This window comes from Octodon degus, unplaced genomic scaffold (genome assembly GCF_000260255.1).
Source record: "Octodon degus isolate 3935 unplaced genomic scaffold, OctDeg1.0 scaffold00003, whole genome shotgun sequence".
Taxonomy (NCBI): domain Eukaryota; kingdom Metazoa; phylum Chordata; class Mammalia; order Rodentia; family Octodontidae; genus Octodon; species Octodon degus.
Window position 1 is genome coordinate 23,714,639 of NW_004524579.1, and position 21,135 is coordinate 23,735,773.

The 21,135-nt window shown below is 44.4% G+C and overlaps 1 protein-coding gene across 3 annotated transcripts in view; it reads right to left on the reverse strand.

Annotated features, from left to right (window-relative positions):
- Positions 1–20,764, reverse strand: part of St8sia5 (ST8 alpha-N-acetyl-neuraminide alpha-2,8-sialyltransferase 5) — a 79,034-nt gene extending 58,270 nt beyond the window's left edge. The window contains exon 1 of one of the 3 annotated variants that reach the window (XM_023714615.1): positions 20,346–20,760. In XM_023714615.1, the coding sequence (XP_023570383.1) occupies positions 20,346–20,476 (131 nt within the window). In that variant the 5' untranslated portion in view covers positions 20,477–20,760. Of the gene's footprint in view, positions 1–20,345 lie in introns of all 3 variants that reach the window. The other 2 variants (XM_004623625.2, XM_004623626.1) reach the window with 2 other exon arrangements.
- Between the last annotated feature and the right edge of the window lie 371 nt (positions 20,765–21,135).

Sequence of the window (21,135 nt, forward strand, 5' to 3'; positions counted from 1 at the left end):
AATATTTTATTATATTATGCTACATTTATAAAACCACCACACCAGGCTTGGTCAACAATGAACAAACAAAAAAAGGCCCTGGCCCAATGGCATTTAATTTCTTCTAGCAGGGGTGGGTATGGTAACAGTGCTAAGGTTTGACCTAAAATGTCCTACAAAAGGCCCACTGCTCAGCAATGGGCTGAATCAGTCCAGAGCGTTTCTCTGGTCCTCTGGCTTTTGCTCTGCTCCCTAGCTCCATGTGAGCTCCTTCCTCCACAGGGCCCTCCCACAATGATGTCCCTTCCTTGGGTCCAGCCCACCACGGACTAAAACCTCTGGAGGTGTGAGCCAAAATGAGTCTCTCCTTCTGTAGGAGGTGCATGTCAGATATTTTGTCCTAGGAATGAAAAGCTGACTGATAAAAGCAATCACTTAATAGACAACAAAATATGTAATGTGCCAGAGGGTGACATACACTGTGGGGGTGAAAAAGAAGAAGAGGAAGGGGAGATAAGGAGCTTGGAGTATGGCGCCATGCGTTCCACACAGCGTGGAGGGCAGGACTGGTAGGGATGGTGAAGCAGTTTCTTTTTTTTTTTTTTTTTTTTTGGTGGAACCGGGGATTGAACTCAGACCTTTACGCTTGCCAGGCAAGTGCTTATTCCACTGAGCCATCTCCCCGGCCCCGATGGTGAAGCAGTTTCTAGAGAAGAACATCAGGGAGGATGATGCCTGCACAGACCTGAGGTGCACGGATGGGGTTGACAAGCAGGATGGGCAGTGAGTGGTGCAGCACCAGGTCCCAAGAGCAGTGTCACCTCTCTGTACTCTCTTGAAGTTCTCCTGGGGGTCATGGGGCAATTTCATCTGGGGAGGACAGAGCTCCACAGGGCCACCTGGCATCTGATATCTGGGCTTGGCTCACCCCAATCCCTTGCCCCCATCCAGCCTCCCACCCCCTCCATGGCCACAGGAAGAGCCAGAGGGTATCTCCACCCAGACTGAGGCAGAAGTGTCCCTAGCTGCCAGCTGCAGTTTCCAGGGGACTGATACCATAATCACCAGGTTCCTATCCATGGCCTGTCTTGCTCCTCCCTGACTACTGCCTCATGATTTTCCTGTGAAGCTTCAGACACTAACACCCCCCAAGAGAACATCAGTGGAGGAGGAAAGTGGTTTCTTTCACCAGGGGAGGGGCTTTCACCTTGGGCAAAAGAAAAGGTGCTGCAGGGTAGGAGCTGTGGGCTCCCTGCCTACGGAGGGAAAGATGCAGATGTGAGGAGCAAGCAGAGACACCACAGCAGATGGAAGCTCCACAGGCAGCAGAACACAGGCTCCCTCAAAAGCCCTAAACTCCAGCCCTGAGCCCTAGGTTCTGGTGAGAGGGCAGTATCCTGAATCCTAAAGCCACAGGTTCTGCAGAGCCTTGTGGTGGGGACTACAGTGCCAAGACACAGGAGGAGACAATGCCCATGGTGCTACTAGAGACACAGAACCAGTTCCACACTGGGCTCCAAGACCAGGCATTACCTGCAGCCTACAATGGGAGCCTGGGTTCCTCACAGTCAACCTCCCCATGCCTGGCCTTCCAGATATCTAATGCCCTCTCCCCTCTTTCTATTCAGCACCCATAGCTCACCTCCTGGCCAGGCCCACACGTGAGCAATTGGGTCATTCAATACTGCCACACCCCTTCTAACTACTCTTTGTTAAATACTTGCTCAACATTCAAAGCAAGGAGGGGCTGTCTACAGGGAGCCACAGGTGTTATGGGGACAGACAGCGCATACATCAGCCCTCCAGCTTTCCCCTGCACTCAGGTCCCAGAGAAGGCCCCTATCTTCCTGAGGGCACTCGAGTGCTGTGAACATGAAGGAGGTTCTCAAGCATCTCTTCTAACTACTCTCTCTGCCAGAGCTCTACCCTAAGTACTGTTTCTCCTTATTTCATGCCCTAGATTCTGCATGTGCATATCTGAGATTAGTACCCGTATTCCTCCCCAAACCTGCAGGTCCCAGCACAGCACAACTTCAACCGCACCATCTCTCATCCGGGCTCCTGCTACTTCCACTGTTTTGGGTTGAATTGTGTCTTCTAACCAGAGCTCACATGTTAAAATACCAATGAATTTGACCTTATTCTGAATTGGGGCCCTTGCAGATACAGTAAGATGAGATCATGCTGGAGTAGAGTGGGCCTCTCATCCAACCTTCCTAGTGTCCTTGAACATAGGGAAATTTGGATACTGAGACATAAGGGAGATTGGCACTACAGTTGGAGGCAGAGATCTTCTAGGCAAGGAACACCAAAGATGACCAGCAAACCCCCAAAGCAGGGAAGAGATACAGAACAGATTCCCTGTAGTAGCATCGGAATGACCCCATTCTGCTGACATTGTGACTCCGACTTGCAGCTGCTAGAACGGTGAGCACTTTAAAGCCGCCTATTGTGTGTGCTTGTTACAGCAGCCTTCACAAACAATACATCTGGAGTTGCTGCTCTGATGCTCTATGCCAAAATCTGTTCCTCTTCCTTTTGGGCCTGCTCAAATCCTAACCTTGTCCAGTGGTTCCTTACCTGGGCCCTGTGAGCACCAAGGCAGCCTATTAGCCTCTGCAGAGGAGTAGAAGGGAATGGTAGACAGAGGAGTTAGACAGGCGGCAGCTGGGTGGTTGGGTCCGAGCCTCCACTCTGTTCCCAGCAGAGCAAGTGTATAGTCTCCTACACAGCCCAAGACCCTAGGGGCTTCTCAGTCTCCCAACTCTGGCAGTAATGAGCAAGAATCTTGGCAAATGGCATCTAAGGTAGAATTTTCATAGATATTTGAAACACTTCCCATCAGAACTCCTTAAAAGCAACATATTTGATTCATCTCAGATACTAATGACTAGACAGCACCACACAATACAAATACACCAGGAGTCACATGTGTAATTTGAATTTTTCTGGAAACCACATTGTGAGAAAGTAAAAATACATATATTAAATTATACAGAAGGAAATATATACACTAACAAATAAATGCATATAAAACTAGGGGAATCTGAAGAAGACTGATGGATTACATCACTATTGTCTTCCTAGTTATGATGTTGTACTATATTGTTTGGAAAGATGTTACCTTTCAGGAAAATTAAGGGGATGGCATACAGATTCTTTCTGTGTTATTTCTTATAGCTGCCTATAATTCTCAAAAAGATCTGAAAAAGTGAAAAGGAATATGTAAGATTAAATTGAATAATAGTTTATTTAATCAATATATTCAAAATAGTATCATTGCTACATATAAATAATATTAAAATTAATGAAATATGTTATATCCTTTGTACTGTGTCTTTGAAATCCATGCGTATTTTATACTCATATATAGCACATGTCAATAGAGCCTGGTCTTGTTTCCAGTACCCAGGAGCCACATGGGCTAGTGCTTATCCCATTGGGCAGTGCAAATATATATATATATATATATATATATATATATATTATATTATATTATATTATATATATTTTTTTTGAAGGGAGAAAAGAAAAAAATGATACAAAATTTCAAAGCAAGATGATAGGAAATTAACAATGGTTTGTATATTGTTATCTTAAAAGCAATTGCTCAGATTATCAGACACAGGCAAACAAAGTTGATCAAACAAAATAAGCATTAACTGTTCCTTTCACTGAGCAATGCAAATATAACAGGGACTTAGAGGCTTGGCCTGCAGATGCCCCATCAATAGCAAAGCAAGACAAGACTTGGGATCTCTGTCTTCATTTTATGTTTTGTTTTTACCTTAGAACTTTGGGTCAGCTCCCTGCTAAGCTTCGCACATAGGCTTATTAATCACTTGAGGAATGTTTTCTAAAAGCTAGCAATATAAAGTTTATTAGGCCTAAATTTACCTACCTTATGTTGTCCTGCTTTGAGATTGAAGCCACCAAGGTAAGGCATTTCCAAGATTTGTAGGGACATTCAACTGCCAGCTTTTACAACGTCCCATGCAGAACCCCAGGAGTGGAGCCTGGAAACCTGTTCACTGCCCTAAACCTGTGGTTACCCCTGAGTCCAGGAAAGACACAGCCAAACAGACTACTTCATGCTGAGGCCACCTCCTCAAATAGGAGTGGTCATCTCAAGGGAACCGGGCTGCCACCTCAACTCTCTGGAGTTACCTTATGGAACCTCATGGAACACAGATGACTAGAATTCCCTCCCCTGCCCCACTATGTCAACTCTCCAGCTATGCAAGCCTCCAATCCTTGCCTTTCCCCCACCCCCTTCTATAAAACCTCAAGATTTCTGTCAGTCCCAGGAAGGCAGGTCTTGAAACTCTAGACTCTGTGGCATAGCCCTGCTGGTGAAAGCGTCTTTCCTATGCTGTATTACCATCTGCCTCTTTGACCGGCACTCTGGGATGATGGCTAAGTCTGGTCTTCCAGAACCCCCGAGATGGAGCTTTTGCCCTAAAACTCTGGTAACACAAAGTTAGCACATAAAGGTTACTAAAAACAGAAAGGTCACTTAATGCATTTTGCTGCATGAGTTAAAGAATTAATGAACCTATTAACCAACCTGAAGGAAGAGAGGCCTGACAGTGGCATGCAGAATGGTGCCTACACCAGGTAGAGGGGCCTGGAGAGAGGCCGGAGGCTGTGGGAATGTTTAGTCCACAGGCATGATGGTGAAAGAGGGACTGAGAGGATAACCTTGACTTACAAGGATGACAGCAGCCCAGACTGACATGGAGAAAGAAAGCACCTAGGAATCCCTGCCTCCCTTAAGCCTTCTGAGTGTTGTGGTTGTTCCCAGAAACACCAGGAGTGATCCCAGGAAGTCCTGCTCCTTTGATCTGCTGGAAGGAAGGGTGAGCTGCTGGCTGCTAAAGGGAGGTGTGGGCACCTGGGCTTCCTTTGCCCAGAGATGACACAAGCACACACAAGCAGCACCCATCTAATGTAACTGCAGGCTGCAGATAGCACAGGGGCATCTTATTCTCCCAATAATCCCCAGTATCCTCCATGCATCTCCTGACTTTACTGACTTATTTCTATCCCCTCGAATCCAGGACTCTGCAAAACCTATCCATTCCTATAAAAACCTAGCCCAGAGCCACTCTCCTGGAATACCAGGCCTTGTGATTGGAGAGAAAAGACACCTTGTTCACCCATTTCAACCACGTAAGACTAAACTGAGATCAAAAAGGTCATCAGTTAATTGCATTGAGCACCGGGCACATGAAAAGATAGTTGAAAACCTTTAATAGTTTCTACTCCCTGTTCTTCTTAACACTTCAACCTGTCCTCCAGGTACCCCCAAAGCCAGTCTCTAACACCTGCCTGTTCTACAAAAACTTCCATTACATCCCACCTGGCTACTCTCACTGTCCTCATTAACCTCCCGTCTGAAAGCTGCACCATTTATAGGTTATGCCACGCAACAATGAGCTAATTTATACTGCCTGACAAATTTTCATTTTGTCTCATTAAGTGTTCTGTAAATTCCTTAAGGGCATGCTTCACATTTAACCATTCTTTGGTAACATCCTCCCTCTTTCAGTACAAAGCTGAGTGGGTGTTTAATAAACGTTTGTCAATTGTTGGGGAAAAGTTTTGGGATTCCTTTGGACTGAATCCATTCATTCAGCACCCAATGTCAGGCACTGTGCTAGCATCTGAGAATTCAGAGATAACTAAAACATCTTTTATGTTTTTTACAAGGCTTTTACAAACCGTGACTCCATGCAAGTTGCCTAGCACCCAAGTAATAAGGGAGGAAGACTATCTATTCCATAGGAGTATGATGAAGATTTAATGAGATTAAATAAGATTTTATGATGAAATAACCCCCATTTAGGATTATCTGCTTAAATTAGAGCCTGGCTCATGAGCCCATAGTAAATGTTAACTGTATATATTCTTTGGCCTTAAACTCACTATGCAGCTCAATCTGGGCTTGAATTTGAAGCAATCTTCCTGCCTCAGCCTCCTCTGTACTAGGATTACAGGCATGTACCACCAACCCAGCTAAATATTAATAATTCATGGTACTGCCTGATGTTTCCTGTATGTGTGTGTAAGTCTGTCTGGAGTGCCACCCTCAGAATAACTGGTAGGGTTTTAATTGGGAGGGCTGGCCAGACAGCTCAGTGGATTAAAGTGCCTGCTTAGGCAGATGCAGGGGCTGATCTCCGCCCCTGGGCCATGCTGAGGCAGCAATTGATACTGGGCAAGTGTGGCCTGCGCCTATAATCTCAGTGCTGGGGAGGCTGAAAATAGGAAAATCACTATAAATCTGATCTGTGTAGTGAGACCTGTAGATCCTCTACTAAATACATTTAAAAAAAAAAAAAACAGTTACAAAGTGAGTGCACTCGGATGTCAAAGAGAAGTTAAATCCTCTAAGGGGTAAAATTTCCCTGGAAAGAACAAGTGTCAAAAAGAAATAGATTGGAGAGAGATGGGCAAGAAGGAAGAAATGAAATCCAGGAATAAATGGGTATCACTATGTCCCCAAGGGACTTTGGGGAAGGGATGGAAAACAGCCATTCTCAGTCTTGTGCAGGGCTAGACACACACTGGGTCAGGGCAAGATTAGAGGGAGACTGCAGCGGGTCAGGACATGGCATTTAAAGAGACTCTCAACTCTCAGGCTCATGCAAGCAAAGGGCTGACACCTCGGAGAGAGGCTCCTTAAATTTTATTCCTCATTCCCTTACCTAGGCTTACTCTGTCACTATTTATTTATTTGTTTATTTATTTATTTATTTTTGCAGAACCAGGGATTGAACTCAGGCCCTTACTCTTACCAGGGAAGTGCTTATTCTGCTGAGCCATCTCCCTGGCCCCCCCTAGGCTTACTCTGGATTTAGCCCTGCAGCAGGAAAAGCAGTTGTCTAGGCAGCCCCATGCTTACCCCAGGTGCAGTCTGCTCACGTCCTTTCTCCTTTCTAGGGCACTCTCCCCCTGAATAGCTGTACTCTGGATAATCTTCCAGGACGCCACAGTCCCAATCTCCTGGGCAATACCTGTGTCTTAGGGCAGTGGAACAGCTGGCTTTGTGGGTGGTGGGGAGCTGGCACAGAGGGGAAAGCCTTTGGATGCACACCGGAGAGCAGCACAAAGTCAGGCTGTTCTTTTCCCTGACCTCATTTCATATCCTCCAGCCTATGCCTGCACTAGCCACGCGAGGCAGCCCAGATCTGCACCCTGGAGGTGTGGAAGGAGGACAGCTGGAAAGGGGAGGGTCACCTGCACTTAGGACAGGACCAAATAGGCCCTGCCTAGCTCCTATCCATGGTGCAACTGCATAGAAAGCAACAGGGCAGAGTGTGCTTAGTAAAGACAGCCTGGGTGCTTAGGAATGCAGAGGCAAGAAAGAACATGGCTTGAAATGGAAAACGAGGCTGGATTTGGACTGGAATGTAACCAGGAAGGAATAGAAAGTGGGTAAATAGCACTGGTAAAGCACAGTTAGGACAGATACCATGCATGTTAAGGACCCAAGGCTGGCCAGATAGACTTTCTGGATGGGCTTCAGGCACAGAGGTAAGATTTTGGTCTGGAGAAGAACCAGAAAACAGATCTACTCAAGGGTTTTCACTTCTGAAAAATGGCAGACTGGGCCAATGAGATAGCTCAGCAGACTAAAGCGCCTGCTTAGGCAAACTTAGGCAAGTGCAGGAGCCAAGGTTTGACACCAGCACCACATGCTGCGCCAGCTCTGCCCCCAGGGCAGGCTGAGCCAGCCAGAGTCCAGGTATAGTGGCCCATGCCTGTAATCCCAGTGCTGGGGAGGCTGAAAACAGGAGGATCACTATGAGTCCAAACTGTGTAGTAAGACCCTGTAACAACCAAATACATTAAAAATTAAAAATTAAAAATTAAAATTAAAATTAAAAATGGCAGACTGAGAAGCCCTCTATACACCTCTATTATCCCCTTTTGAGAAGGGAGAGTTTCTTCTCTACCTGCTGGAGAAGCTGAAAGAAGCTAACAGACCTCAAATTACAGCCCTCTCTTGGAGTTGACTCAGGGGAGGAGAGCCATTTCTCCCAAAGTCATGCCCTTTCCAGTGACAACTCTCATCCACTGATAGACTGATCCACTTGGCGGTATAAAGGCTTGACCTCAACATCCCAACTGGGCAAGCGTGAAGGTCTGAAGGGCCAGCCCAGCTCTAAAGCTCTGTATGGGGCCAGCTGAGGCCTATCTGGGACTGCACAGCAGCTCACTTTCTCCCTCTGCCCAATCATATCTTTCTTCTCCCTTTCTCAGGTATTGATCCCTCAAGTAGTAAGTACCCTGCACTCTAATCTCTGGCTTGGTCTGCTTTCCAAGGAACTCAATCAGTCTGCAGCATCCCACTACAAAACACTGAAATAGCAATTAAAGCATCTCTGAAGTACCTTCTTAAGTGGATGAACAATCTGGCAAGGAAAGAAATAGTAGGTGAGTTCTGAGCCAGGAGCTACCCTACGGACATCAGCTCTATGCCTCTTGTGTGGGCCACAGTACTACACAAGGCAGACAGCTGCACAAGAAACTTCCTTCTAAAGCCAAGAAAACACAAATCATTCTAAAGCCAGAAGAGAGGAAAAAAAATGGCTTATGTGAAAAGAAAAAAATATGGTGGTAGAAACAAATCCTTAGTTATCAGTAATCACAATAAATGTAAATACACTAAATTTCCTGAGTAAAAGACAAAGATGGTCAGATTGGCTATAAAATTATAATTACATAGGGGCCAGGGATATAGCTCAGTGGCATAAGCACCTGCCTGGCAAGCACAAGGTCCTGAGTTCAATCCCCGGTCCGAAAAAAAAAAAAAAATTATAATTACATGTTGGTTACAATGTACATAAATGGAAAGACATCCAAATGTTGTAAAGGGTAGTTAGAATCATAAATATCATGTTTTCTCACCATAATACCTTTGAGTTAATCAAAGCCGAAAGGAAATAAAAGAGGAAAATACCTGAAAAAAAAAAAAAAAACAAAAAAAGAAAATCAATGAAATTTTCAAACATTTCCAAATGTATGGATTAGAAAGTAAGCCAAGATAGGAATTGGAAAATACTTAAAATTAAGTATATGAAGGCACTTCTGAGCCAAGTGGGGTAGCACACATCTGTAATCCCAGCACTAAGGAAGCTGTGTCAGGAGGATCTCCAAGTTTGAGGCCAGCCAAGGGTACATAGTGAGTACAAGACCAGCTTAAACCAAAAAAAAATTTTTTTTTCATAAAAACAAAGGAAGAAGGGAAGGAAGGAAAAGAGAGAAAAAAATAGAAAAAGAGAAAAAAAATACTTCTGGCAGACCATGAACAAATTACTCAATCTCATTTGGCCTCAGTTTCCTCATATACCAAATGAGCATCATAATTATTTGCTGTTATAAGAATTCAGTATCAGGCCGGGGGAGATGGCTCAGTAGGATAAGTGCTTGTCTGGCAAGTGCAAAGGTCTGAGTTCAATCCCCGGTTCCACAAAAAAAAAAAAAAAAAAAAAAAAAAAAAAAAAAAGAATTCAGTATAATCAGGGATGGTAGCACATGCCTAGAATCCTAGTACTGTGGGAGGCTGAAATAGTAGGATCAACAGCTTGAACCCAGCCTGGGGAACTTAGCAAAACTGTGTCTCAAAATAAAAAAGAAATAAAGGGCTGGGGGTATAGTTCTGGGCAAAGAGCCTTGGTTTACTCCCCAATACTACAAATACAAAAACACAACAGCATGCTAATACATAAGACAGACTAGTATGTGGAACACAGCAAATAAAAATGATTTGAGTTGCTACTCACATCCATCAGCCCCAAGCTGAAGGAATAAAAGAAAATTTAAAGATAGTTTTATTGCTTTAAATGTTTATATTGTAGTATAAGAAAAAATGATATTTAAAGAGATATCTAACATGAAAAGTTAGGAAAAGAATGACAGAATAAATCCATAGCAGAAGAATTAGTAATATAGCAAGTATCAAGAGAAAATCAACAAAGCCAAATTCTGATCACTTAACAAACACAGTTTTATAATATAGGGAAAAGATAAGTAAACAATGATATGCACTAAAGGGGGGCAACAACTATAGATACAACAGAGATGTAATAGACATTATGATGAATGTGATGCCAATACTTCTGCATTTTTAATTTCTAGGAAAATAGGGCTGGGGATATAGCTCAGCAGCACAGCACCTGCCTGGCAAGCATGATGTTATGAGTTCAATTTCCAGTATGAAAAAAAGTTTTTTTATGGTTTATTTTATTTTATTTTTTCCCATAATTTTATTGAAAGACAAATAGCAATAAGACAACTTCAAACCAAATTGGTATGACAGTTTCAATAATTAACACATTGCATACTCTCTTCCTAGTGGTTATTTGCTGTACAAGGCAGGAGACAGGAAAAGGAATGTTGCAGGACTGTCCTGCTACAAGGTTGTATACGGTTAGATTTCTGGACTTACGTGTAAACAAAAAAAAAAGTTTTCATTTCTAGAAAAATATAATTTACCAAAATTCAATGAACACAAATTCTAAATATTTTTACAACCACTAAAGAAAAGGGTTAGTAACTCAGTCTGTCTGTCTGTCTGGCTAGCTGGCTGGCTCACCAGAAATCGAACTCAGGACTTTGCACTTGCCTTGCCAGGCAGGCACTGTGCCAAGGAGCTACATCTCCAGCTCTATCTTTCCATTACAAAAAGTGCAGTGCAATGGCTGCACAGGCGAGGTTCTACCACACTGTCAGAGTACATAGTCTCAAAAACGATCCAAGAGACATGCAAAGGGAACACTTCCAGTCCATGCTACAAGATTTGTTTTAGAACCACAGAAAGACAGCTGGAAAAGAAAATCACGTGCCAGGATCACTGAAAAGATATAAGCCTAACTAAAATTAACAGTCAATGAGCTCTTACACCACATAAAACAAATAATATACAACAAACAAGCTAGTTTTAGCCCTAAAATTATACATTGAATATCTGTTAATGGAATTTACCACATCAAAATATTAAAGAAGACAAACTATGGATCATCCAATAGATGTACAAAAAGCACCTAACAAAATTGAGATTCCAACAAAAGCATTTAACACACTGTAAGAAGTGTATGAAATTTTTTTATCTATTAGAAGATATCTACTCTAAAAAAAAAACCTAGGCAAATATTTTCACTGGTAAGGCTTCTCTGGCATTGTCTTTACAATCAAGATTTATCAAGCCATATGCAAAAAGTAACTCAAAATGCATAAAATACTTCAATATAAGACCTAAAACTATAAAACTCTAAGAAAACATAGGCATAAATCTTTGTGATCATGTGTTAGGCAGTGTTTTCAGAAATATCATGGCTCGGGCCAGGGAGATGGCTCAGTAGAATAAGCGCTTCCCTGGCAAGCCCAAGGGCCTGGGTTCAATCCCCAGTTCCCGAAAAAAAAAAAAAAAATCTAAAATGATGTAACCATTTTGGGAAACAACCTGACAACTTCTCAAATGGTAAATATAGAGTTGCCATATGACTTAGCAACGCTCCTCAAAGACATAAACCTAGGAGAAATAAAACATACATCCATGAAACAAAATTGCTCCTAACAGCATTATTCACAAGCAACAAAAACGTGAAACTCTAACATTCATGAGTTGTAGAATGAATAAGCAAAATCTCAAGGGTACATGCCTGTAATCCCAGTGCTTTAAGAGGCTGAGGTAGGAGGATGGCAAGTTTAAACCTACCCTGAGCAACATAGCAACTTAGTGAGACCCTATCTCAAAATAAATGAAGTTGAAAAAGGGCTGAGGACAGCTCCGTGGGGAGGCCCTGTGTTCCATCCCAGAGGATGGGTGTGGAAGGGATCTCCTCATTTCTCTCGTCTTTGTCAGACTTGGTGCCTAAGTCAACTCCTCTCTAATTCAGCAAGTGAGGCATTCATCACGGCTCTCTCCTATGTGCTGACCACCATCATTTTCCTGCTCTTTCCTGGTGACTGCATCCAACCCCATCATGCAGATGAGTATTTTAATGTATTTACTATTTTTAAAAGAAAATGTTGATGCTGGGGATCAAACCCAGTATCACACCTGTTATGGAAGATGCATCAATCAGCCCCACCCCACCCCACCCACCACATAGGTCAGTGCTTTTCTAAAGGCTTACACCAAATGGGCTGTCAAATCAAATTTAGTAGATTGTTTTCAGATTTTTATTAAACTTCTGTAATAATCCACAAGGCAGTTTCACTATTTCAGCCACCTTAAGTGCACAGTTCGGTGGCACTAAGTTCACTTACACTATGGTGCTGCCGTCCCCACCAGCCATCCCAGGGCTCTGGCAGCCTCCCCACTGAAAGTCTCTGCTGTGAAGTGATAGCGCCCCAGTTCCCTCCTAGCCTCTGGCAACCGTCTCTCTACTTCTTGTCCTTATGAATTTGACAACTCTTAAATGCTTCACACGGTATTTCAGTGGGGTCCTACAGTATTTATCCTTTTGTGCCTGGATTATCTCACTTAGTATGATGTCCTCAAGGTTCATCCATATTTGTAACCTGTGTCTGGAGTTCTTTCTTTTTTAAGTTTGAGTCATATTATGCTGTATTTTCTTAAAGAAAGTGAAAAGTTTTGATGAAATAGAATAGAAAATATTAGAGGAGATTTTTCATAAGACCAAATGTTATTTCACAAAATGTTTGTTGTTCCCCAAATATATATTTTCTTCTTTTAAAAAAGTAATTCTGGGCCAGCAAGATAGCTCAGCAGACTAAGTGCCTGTTTAGGCAAGCACAGGGACCAGGAGTTGATCCCAGCACCATATGCCATGCTGGCCCCACCTCCAGGCACGCTAAACTGGCCAGAGTCCAGGTGTGGTGGCACATGCGTGTAATCCCAGTGCTGGGGAGGCTGAAAACAGAAGGATCACTAGGAGCCCAAGCTGCATTGTGAGACCCTATACCAAATAGAATGGTAATAATAATAATAATAATAATTCTATTGGCATATTTTAGATGTATATAATCATCACATTCATTATAGGGAATTTGTACCCAGACATGACATATCTTGACTCCCTTTCTTCCCCATTCCCCTTCCTTTCCTTCAGTCACTTTTCCCCTCCTTATTTACAAAAGCTTTGTTTTCATTTTTTCTTCCTTCTCTTTTTCTCTTCCTTCCTTTCCCCCCTCTCTTTTTCCCCTTCACACTTGAACATTTTCTTGCTATTTGACAATATCCATTTTACATTTCAGTCCTTATTTACACATTTGGTTTCTCACATCAGAGAAACAATGCAATAGTAAACATTTATGTCCAATTTGTTTCACTTAAGAGTCTAGTGACGCATCTATTTATCTACAAATGTCTCAAGTTTATCCTGTTATGGCTGAGTAGTACTCCACTGTACACAGAAACCGTATCTTCTTTATCTACTCATCAGTTGATGAGTATTTGGGATGTGTTCAAGATTTAGCTATTACAAACTGTGCTGTCATAAACATGGATGCACACGTATCATTGTGGTATGATGCTTTTAATTCTTTTGGGAAGATACCAAAAAGGAGAATAACTGGATCAAATGGAACCTCTTGTTTTACTTTCCTAAGTAACCTCCACACTGATTTCCACAGTGGTGGCACTGGTCTACGCTCCCACCAACAGTGGGGAAGGGTTCTTTTTTCCTCACACCCCCACCAGCATTTGCTATTGGTTGATTTCGTGATAACAGCCATTCTTTCTGGGGTGTGATCAAATCTCAGTGCTGTTTTAATTTGCAGCTCTCAAATGACCAGTGATGTTGAACATTTTCTTTCATATATGTCTTTGTCATTTATACTTCTTCATCTGAGAAGTGTCTGTTCATTTCAGATGTCCATTTTTGGATTGGATTTTTTAATTTGGGGGTCTAATAATTTTGAGTTCTTTATATATTCTAGTCTTTTGCCTGAGGAACAGTTGGCAAATTTTTTTCTCCCTCACTTTGTACATTGTCTCCTCACACTGTTAATGGTTTCTTTTGCTATGCAAAAGATTTTTAATGAGATTCCAGTTGTTGATTCTTGGTGATATTTTCTGTGCAATCAGGGTTTCCGCCTACATCTACATCTTCAAGAGTTCTACCTATTCTATCTTCCAGCAGATTTAGTGTTTCTGTTTTAATTATTTATATGTTTGATCCATTTAAATTTTAGTTTAGTAAATGATGAGAGACATGGATCTAGTTTTAATGTTCAACACGTGGAAAGCCAGTTTTTCCAGTACAATTAGCCCCTTTGTCAAAGACAAGGTGGCTAAGTGTGCTTGGAGTTGTTTCTGCAGTTTTTAATTTCTTCTATCGATCCTCAGGTCTTTTCTTTCTTTCTTTTTCTTTTTCATTCTTTCTTTTTGTCGGCACCATGCTGTTTTCATCACAGTAACCTTTTAGTACAATTTCTAATCAGGGATTGTGATGCCCTTTTGCTGTGCCTTTGTTGCCCACACTTGCTTTTGCTATTCTACATGTCTTCTAGTTCCAAGTGAATTTTAGGTTTGTTTTCTCTAATTCTGTGAGGTGTGCTGTTGGTATTTTGATTGAGATTACATTAAATCTACCAGCTTTAGAAGTATAGCTATTTTCACTATATTAACTCTTCCTACCCAAGGACAAGGGATCTATTTGCACTCTTCAATCTCCTTTTTCAGAGATTTTAGGGTTTGTCTTTTTTTCTTGTTTTTTAGTATTTTAATTTTCAATGTAAGGTCTTTTACTTCCTTCATTAGATTGATTCCTAAGTATTACTTTTTTATGTTATCGTGAAAGATGTAGTTTCCTGTTATGGCTGGTTTCTGGGTGTCTTCTGAAAGCCTCATGAAGTCATGGATGGGGCTTTTTTTCAGAGGTGGCTGGATCTTGAATGTGTGATGCTGGACTTGATTCATGGTGCAACGCTACACTTAAGGGTACTAGGATTAAGGGTGCCATGAACTGTTCTGTCTGTCAAGCTTCTTGCCTTGGAGTCAGCCAATTATGGACTGAAACCTCTACAAACTCTGAGCTAACTAAACCTTTCCTCCCTTAACAATGGGCATCTGGTATTCTTGTCTCATCAATAAGAAAGGTAACTGAGATGTTTCCCTAATTTCTCTCTCAGTGAATTTGTTATTTGTGTACAGAAATGCTATTGATTTCTGAGTGTTGACTTTGCATCCAGTTACATTACTGAATTTTTAAAATAAATCTAGAAGTCTCTTGGTGGAGTTTTCCAAATGTGTTTCTTTTTGTTTATGTACTTGATACGGAGTCTCACTGAGCAGCTCAGACTTGTCGTGATCCTCCTGTTTTCAGTCTCCCCAGTGCTGATATTACAGGTGCACACCACCATGCCATGCCCGACTTGGTGACTGGCTCAGCGCACCCAGGGGCAGGGCTGGCATGGCATGTGGTGTTGGGGATCAAACCCTGGCATCTGCACTTGCCTAAGTAGGCACTTAGTCTGCTAAGCTCTCTTGCTGATCCCCAAATATATTTCTTACGGGGCATTAAAACCATAAGAACTACCAGACATGGTGGTACACACCTGTAATCCCAGCACTCAGGAGGCTGAGGCAGGAGGATTGTTGTGAGTTTGAGGCCAGCCTAAGCTACAAAACGAGCTCAAGGCCTGCCTGAACTACATAGTGAAACCTTGTTTCAAAAAAACAAAAATATAATTTTGAAAAATAAAATCATAAGAATTCCCAAGGCACTGACTTCAATGGATAGTGACAGCAAAGTCCACATTGCTAGCCTGGATCTTTCCCATCTACATCCCCTAAACTCATTCCAAAGAGGTGCTGCATAGATCCCCATGGTGGCCTTCCTGCATCCCAGCACATCCATAATTAGGCTTGGGAGTTTTTGTTCTGACCTGCTCCTTCTGCCACACTCTGCCCATCTGCCTCATCCACAGGTTTAATGCATGAGGCAGTGTAGTGGATTTCTAACTGGTGGTCAATTTATTATACCCAGCTGAATTAAACTAGTGTGGTGCTCGGTGCAGGAGGGCCACCTGAGGATTGTTGCCAGCAGCACAAAGGCAGAACAGGAGAAGCTGCTGGAGCTGTTGGTTCTCTTGGGCTGTTCTGCTGAAGGGCCTTACCATGCTGGCTTTCCCAATGAACTCTGGAGGAGCTTTGGTCTTCATCTTGAGTATCACTTCCTGGCTCCAGAGGGGAAAATGGTGCACTGCGCAGCCTCATGAAGAACTTGGCTTTCCTCATTGCTGGAGGAGCTAGGGACCTCACTGTTGCTGAGGGTGGGTGGCTGTAGTATTTTGGGGGCAGCTCTGGTGCTTACCTTGAGTGTTGTTCCCTAGTTCTAGTTCAGATCCCTCAGCTTGCTAGCACAGATCCTTTTTCTCATTGGTATAGACTTCCTAGTTTCCACCACTGACCTTAGGGCCTTTCCAGCACAGATTCATGAAGTGGGCCTGCATGAGACTTTGTTGTGGGTTCTAGGATCCAGTCGGACTTGACAGGCATTGTTACGAGCTCTAGGTTTTCAGCTGGACTCACACAGGATGCCAGGATCCAGGCCCTTAGCTGGAGTCTTTAGTATTTAGTGTGTGGATAGATTTCCTGCATTTGTATATGATTCTTGGGTTATTCCTTATAAACCAATATTATAAAACATGTCCTGTACTATGTTGTTTGCCTTGCAGAAACCCCAAACCATGACAGGCAGAAGACTCAGCTCCTCCAGTATACCTCACTCCTTGCTGAAACTGAGTTTCATCCCTTCTTTCCTTCTCCTTCCATCTATGACTATGGATCATTCTTTCTTTGAGATCTCTCTGGAACGCCTTCATGCACCCTGAAGCACACTGATTCACTGTGGCTCTCTCATTCCTGTCCTTAAAGTCCCTTGTCCATCCTGCTAGGCATGTATCCCCTTGGAGTCATGTGTCTTTCTGTCTTTCCAACAGCCCCAGACTTGGCCTGTGTCTGTCTTGAACACACTTCACCCTCAGCATCTAAGCTAGTGCTCAGTATATAGTAAATCTTCATAAGTATTTGTTCAATTGGGAATGGAAAGGAGGCCAAGGTCATTGCGGGCAATCTTCAAAGCTTTGTTCCATGTATTTTCCTTCTAATTGACATAGTGTATGCATTCTCCAGAAGAAATTCCAGGAGCCCTAAGCCATCAGCACCACCTACTCCCCACCCCCACCTGCCCAAACTAGATCCCCGAAGTTCCAGCTGATCATCATGGACCTTCTCAGAAGTATACTCTCCATAGCCCAGTGAGAGATCAAGGGCCCAAAGACATAAAGGTACCTGCTTTACACACCTGTCTCACATCTCCCGCTTCCCTCAACAGCAATCTGGAAAAGCTCTCACTGGAAAACCCTGCCACCCCTTTGCCTCTGGGGTTTGCATCACTTTAGTCTTCAGGAATCCCCTGGCTCTAAAGTGGATCCACTCCTAGAAACAACTTCTGTTTTTATAGGCCGGTGGTAATGCCTCCCAGTCTCTCTCCCCTTTATCCCTTCCTGTACAAGACCCAGATATCCTCCTTTCTAAAGGCTTTTATCATGTCATTACTCTCCTCAAGGATCACTATGTCTCCCCTATGGCCTACTGAAATAAACTTATGATGTTCTCACGCTTTCGAGCACTTCACTGGGGCTTCTGATCATGGTTGGAGCTGCCCACTTCTTTACACACACCATCCAGCCCACCTTTCCCTATGTCTCCTCTTGTGTATGAGAGCCCCTGTGTATGCACAACGCAGACACATACCTATGCCCACGTACAATCTTTATTCATTATCTGTATGTACTAGGGACTTATTACATGCCAGGCACACCATACCTTCTTGTCTAAAGCAGCACTTCTCAGCATTGGCACCACTGACATTTGGGGCTAAATAATTCTCAGAGGTGGGGGGAGACCACGATGTACATTGGAGGATCTTTGCAGTACCTCTGGCCTCTTCCCATTTGATGCCAGTAGCACATGACAACCAAAACTGCCTCTGCACATTGCCTAGGATAAGAATTCCCCTCAATAGAGAACCATGGATCTCAGAGTAACAGGGGGAGCTAATTAAAGGTCATCTGGGGTCCTGCTAAAGAGGCAGGTTACAAGATCACACCCCAGAGTGAGACCCAGGGTCCAGAAATCTGCATTCCAATGGCCTTTTAGTGATTCAGTGGCCTCTGGTTGAAGAACATAGGACTGAGATCCCTGGGTAAGAAACACACCAATAATCCCTTGGAATTAGTTCACTACAATTAAGTTATGCTTAGGACATAAGATAGGTAAGCAAATATTTGCATGCAAGTGATGTGGCAGCCACAATGGGATTCAAGATGGCAGAAGCCTGCCTGAAGGACTAACCAATGATTGAGCCACATGCAGCAGTGCAAGTGTGAGAGAGATGAGGCAAGTTGGTGCCATGCCTGCACCTTTGCCCCTCTAGTCCTACTCCTTCCATTGTATATGTTCACATGTCCTCCTCCATGCAAATGTCACCCCTCCAGATAGTCTTCTCTAACTCCTCCATCTCACCAATGCCTATCTTCTCAGACAATTTTACACTTATTTCTCATCTTTTATATCCATTTTATTTCCCAAAAAGGACTCCAAACCCCTTGAGTGCTATAATACATTATCATCTTTTTTACATCTGGGGCTTTTTTTTTTTTTTTTTCCAGAATCAGCACATATAAATTGTACTTATTTGGTCAGACTAAGCTGACTCTAAAACAAGGTGGTATCAGTGTGATTTGGAGGGTCAGGATCTCCAAGGGAAGGATGGGTAGCAGTTGGTACACCTGCTGGGCTCCAGGCAGCTGGTCCTTCCACCTGAGACTAGGCAGAGCTTGTGAGAGCCAACAAGCAGTGGGGCAGCTGGCATTTGCCCTGGTACTGATACCTCTGCTATTGGCCAGGCAGGAGTTCTGGCAGCCCCAGAAGGAAAAAGATGTCTGAGCCCAGAACTACCTCATGGGGAAAGTAGCAAGACAGCAGTAGGCCATAGGCCTGAAGAGCTGAAGTTGGGCTGATTCTGGGACCTCTCTGTCCTTGCACAAGATCATGTCCAGGACAACAGCCACTAAAACAGAAGGCAGGGGTCTAGTAAAACCCAACAGACCAGGATATTCTAAAAATGTCTTTAAAGCCACTCACAACTCACAGAACACATGAGCTGCCACCAACTAGGAAAGAAGGCCCTCTGGGAAGGTCAAGAGCAGTGACTGACTAGAAATAAATGCATGGGACAAGGGACACCTTGTCTTACCTTCCCTAGCTCTGGGGGTGGATGGGAGGTGTTACAAAGAGGGGAATAACTCAATTGCTTAGCTTTCCAACTGTGGGCAAGTCTACAGGGGAGGCCAGATTGGGAGAACATGCCAATGAAAAAGACCCCAAAGGATGGATAAAGAACAACTGTTCTATTATATGGAAGTTTTAGAGGGGGGGTACACAGCTAGAGAGATATTTCCCTGCCTATAATGCAGGTGGGGAGACAGGACAGTGAAGAACTGCCCCCAAAGAGTGTATGTGCATGGGGAGGGTGCTCTGTCTACCAAGAGTTCTGGTATACAGGCAACCTAGAGCCCCCGCCTAGCAGTAGGGTGCGAGTCACCAGCAGTATAGCCCCCAAGCCAGAAGACCTTCAAGAGGTGGCTGGCATTTCAGTGTAGACTGCATTTCAGAGACTGAGGCTTTGCAGGACCTTCTGAGTGACACCTCCGATTGCCTTTTGTCTTCCCACAGTTTTCTGGTGGGTGGGGTGGAGTAAGGGGGTTACAACTTTTGCACAGCTCTGATCTTGGGCCTTAAAGATGAGAAAGAGCCATCTTCTTCAGAATGGATCAGGTTGTGGGTTCACAGACCCAGAGGCTATGGGACAGAGAATTCACTATCCCAATGCATCATCATAGCCGGCTGCCACCCACACCCAAGCAGAGGCTCTTGTGGAGATAAATGCTCCCCTTCTCAAGGCTCCACAAAAACGTAGTACCCGTCAGGTTTATAAACAAAACAAAAAAATGTACCAAATTTTGAGCGTTCAGGCTACTACCAAGTGGCCACGGAATTATAGGTTTGGGAAACACAGAGGATCCTTGCCGCCAGCTCCTGGAATTTAAATAGACATGTCAGCTTGGTTGCTTAGAATCCCAAATTGCTCTTGATTTTTTAGAGCAGAACGAAGTTGTCCGGGTCCCCAGCCAAAGATGAGCAGGAGCTCTCTTGCCGCCCACAGCTGAGATGCCCCTCGCAGCACCAGGACCCAAGCCTGATGCAGGGTGCTTGGGGCTAGGCGTAGATCCTACAGCCATTGGCCCCTGGGGACTCTGCGGCTATGGTCACCAGCGGTCGCCCGCAAGCCCCTCGCGTCCCCTCCCCAGGACTTTCTTACCTCTTGATGTAGTTCCTGCCATACAGAATCTGTTGGAGCAAGGTCACCAACGCGAAAGCGCAGATGAAAATGAAGAGCAAAGTTCGGTTCCCCAACAAATCCCGGTTGGCCGAGGGGTCTGCGTAGCGCATCCTCGCGGTGGGGCGCCGTGGACGCAGGGTGCCGGGCGGCCCAGCAATCACGCGCGGGATTCCTGGGCCCCGGAGGGCGCGCGGCAGACCAGCACAGTCACAGCGCGGTCAGCGTGGGGCGGACTTCGCAGAGCAAAGTTTCCGGGTAGCGCAGTCGGAGCACGGGTCATTGGAAAGTCTGTGGAGCCGCGGTCGCGACTGGACAGGGCCAAACACGAGGAGCGCACCCGGGGCTCTCAGGCCTTCCCGCCGCTGTCTTTACCTCTCAGCGCCGTGCGGGGCAGCAGTCGATTCCCCCGGGCGGGGCGACAGCAGGTGCCGGAGTCCCGGGGCTGCCCCTCCCCGCAGAGGTGGCGGCCAATGGGGATCTGGCCAGGCCGGGTCCGCCCGTGCGCTCCTGCGCGTACCGCCCCCTCCTCCTGGCGCTGGATCACCAAAGGCCAGCACTCGCGGTTTGCCTGGTGTGGGCCACGTCTAACCCCCCGCGCAGCGAGAGAGCGCGAAGGTTGGCCTTTAGTTCTGCTGTTGAGAGGTGGGGAGAAAAACACCCGGACGGTCGTTCTAACGACAAGCGTCCGTAAAAAGGGGGAAGGGTGGAGTGGAAAATGCAAGGTTTGAATCTTGGAATGAAAAAGGGGGTAAGAAGGGGAAGCCTGGCT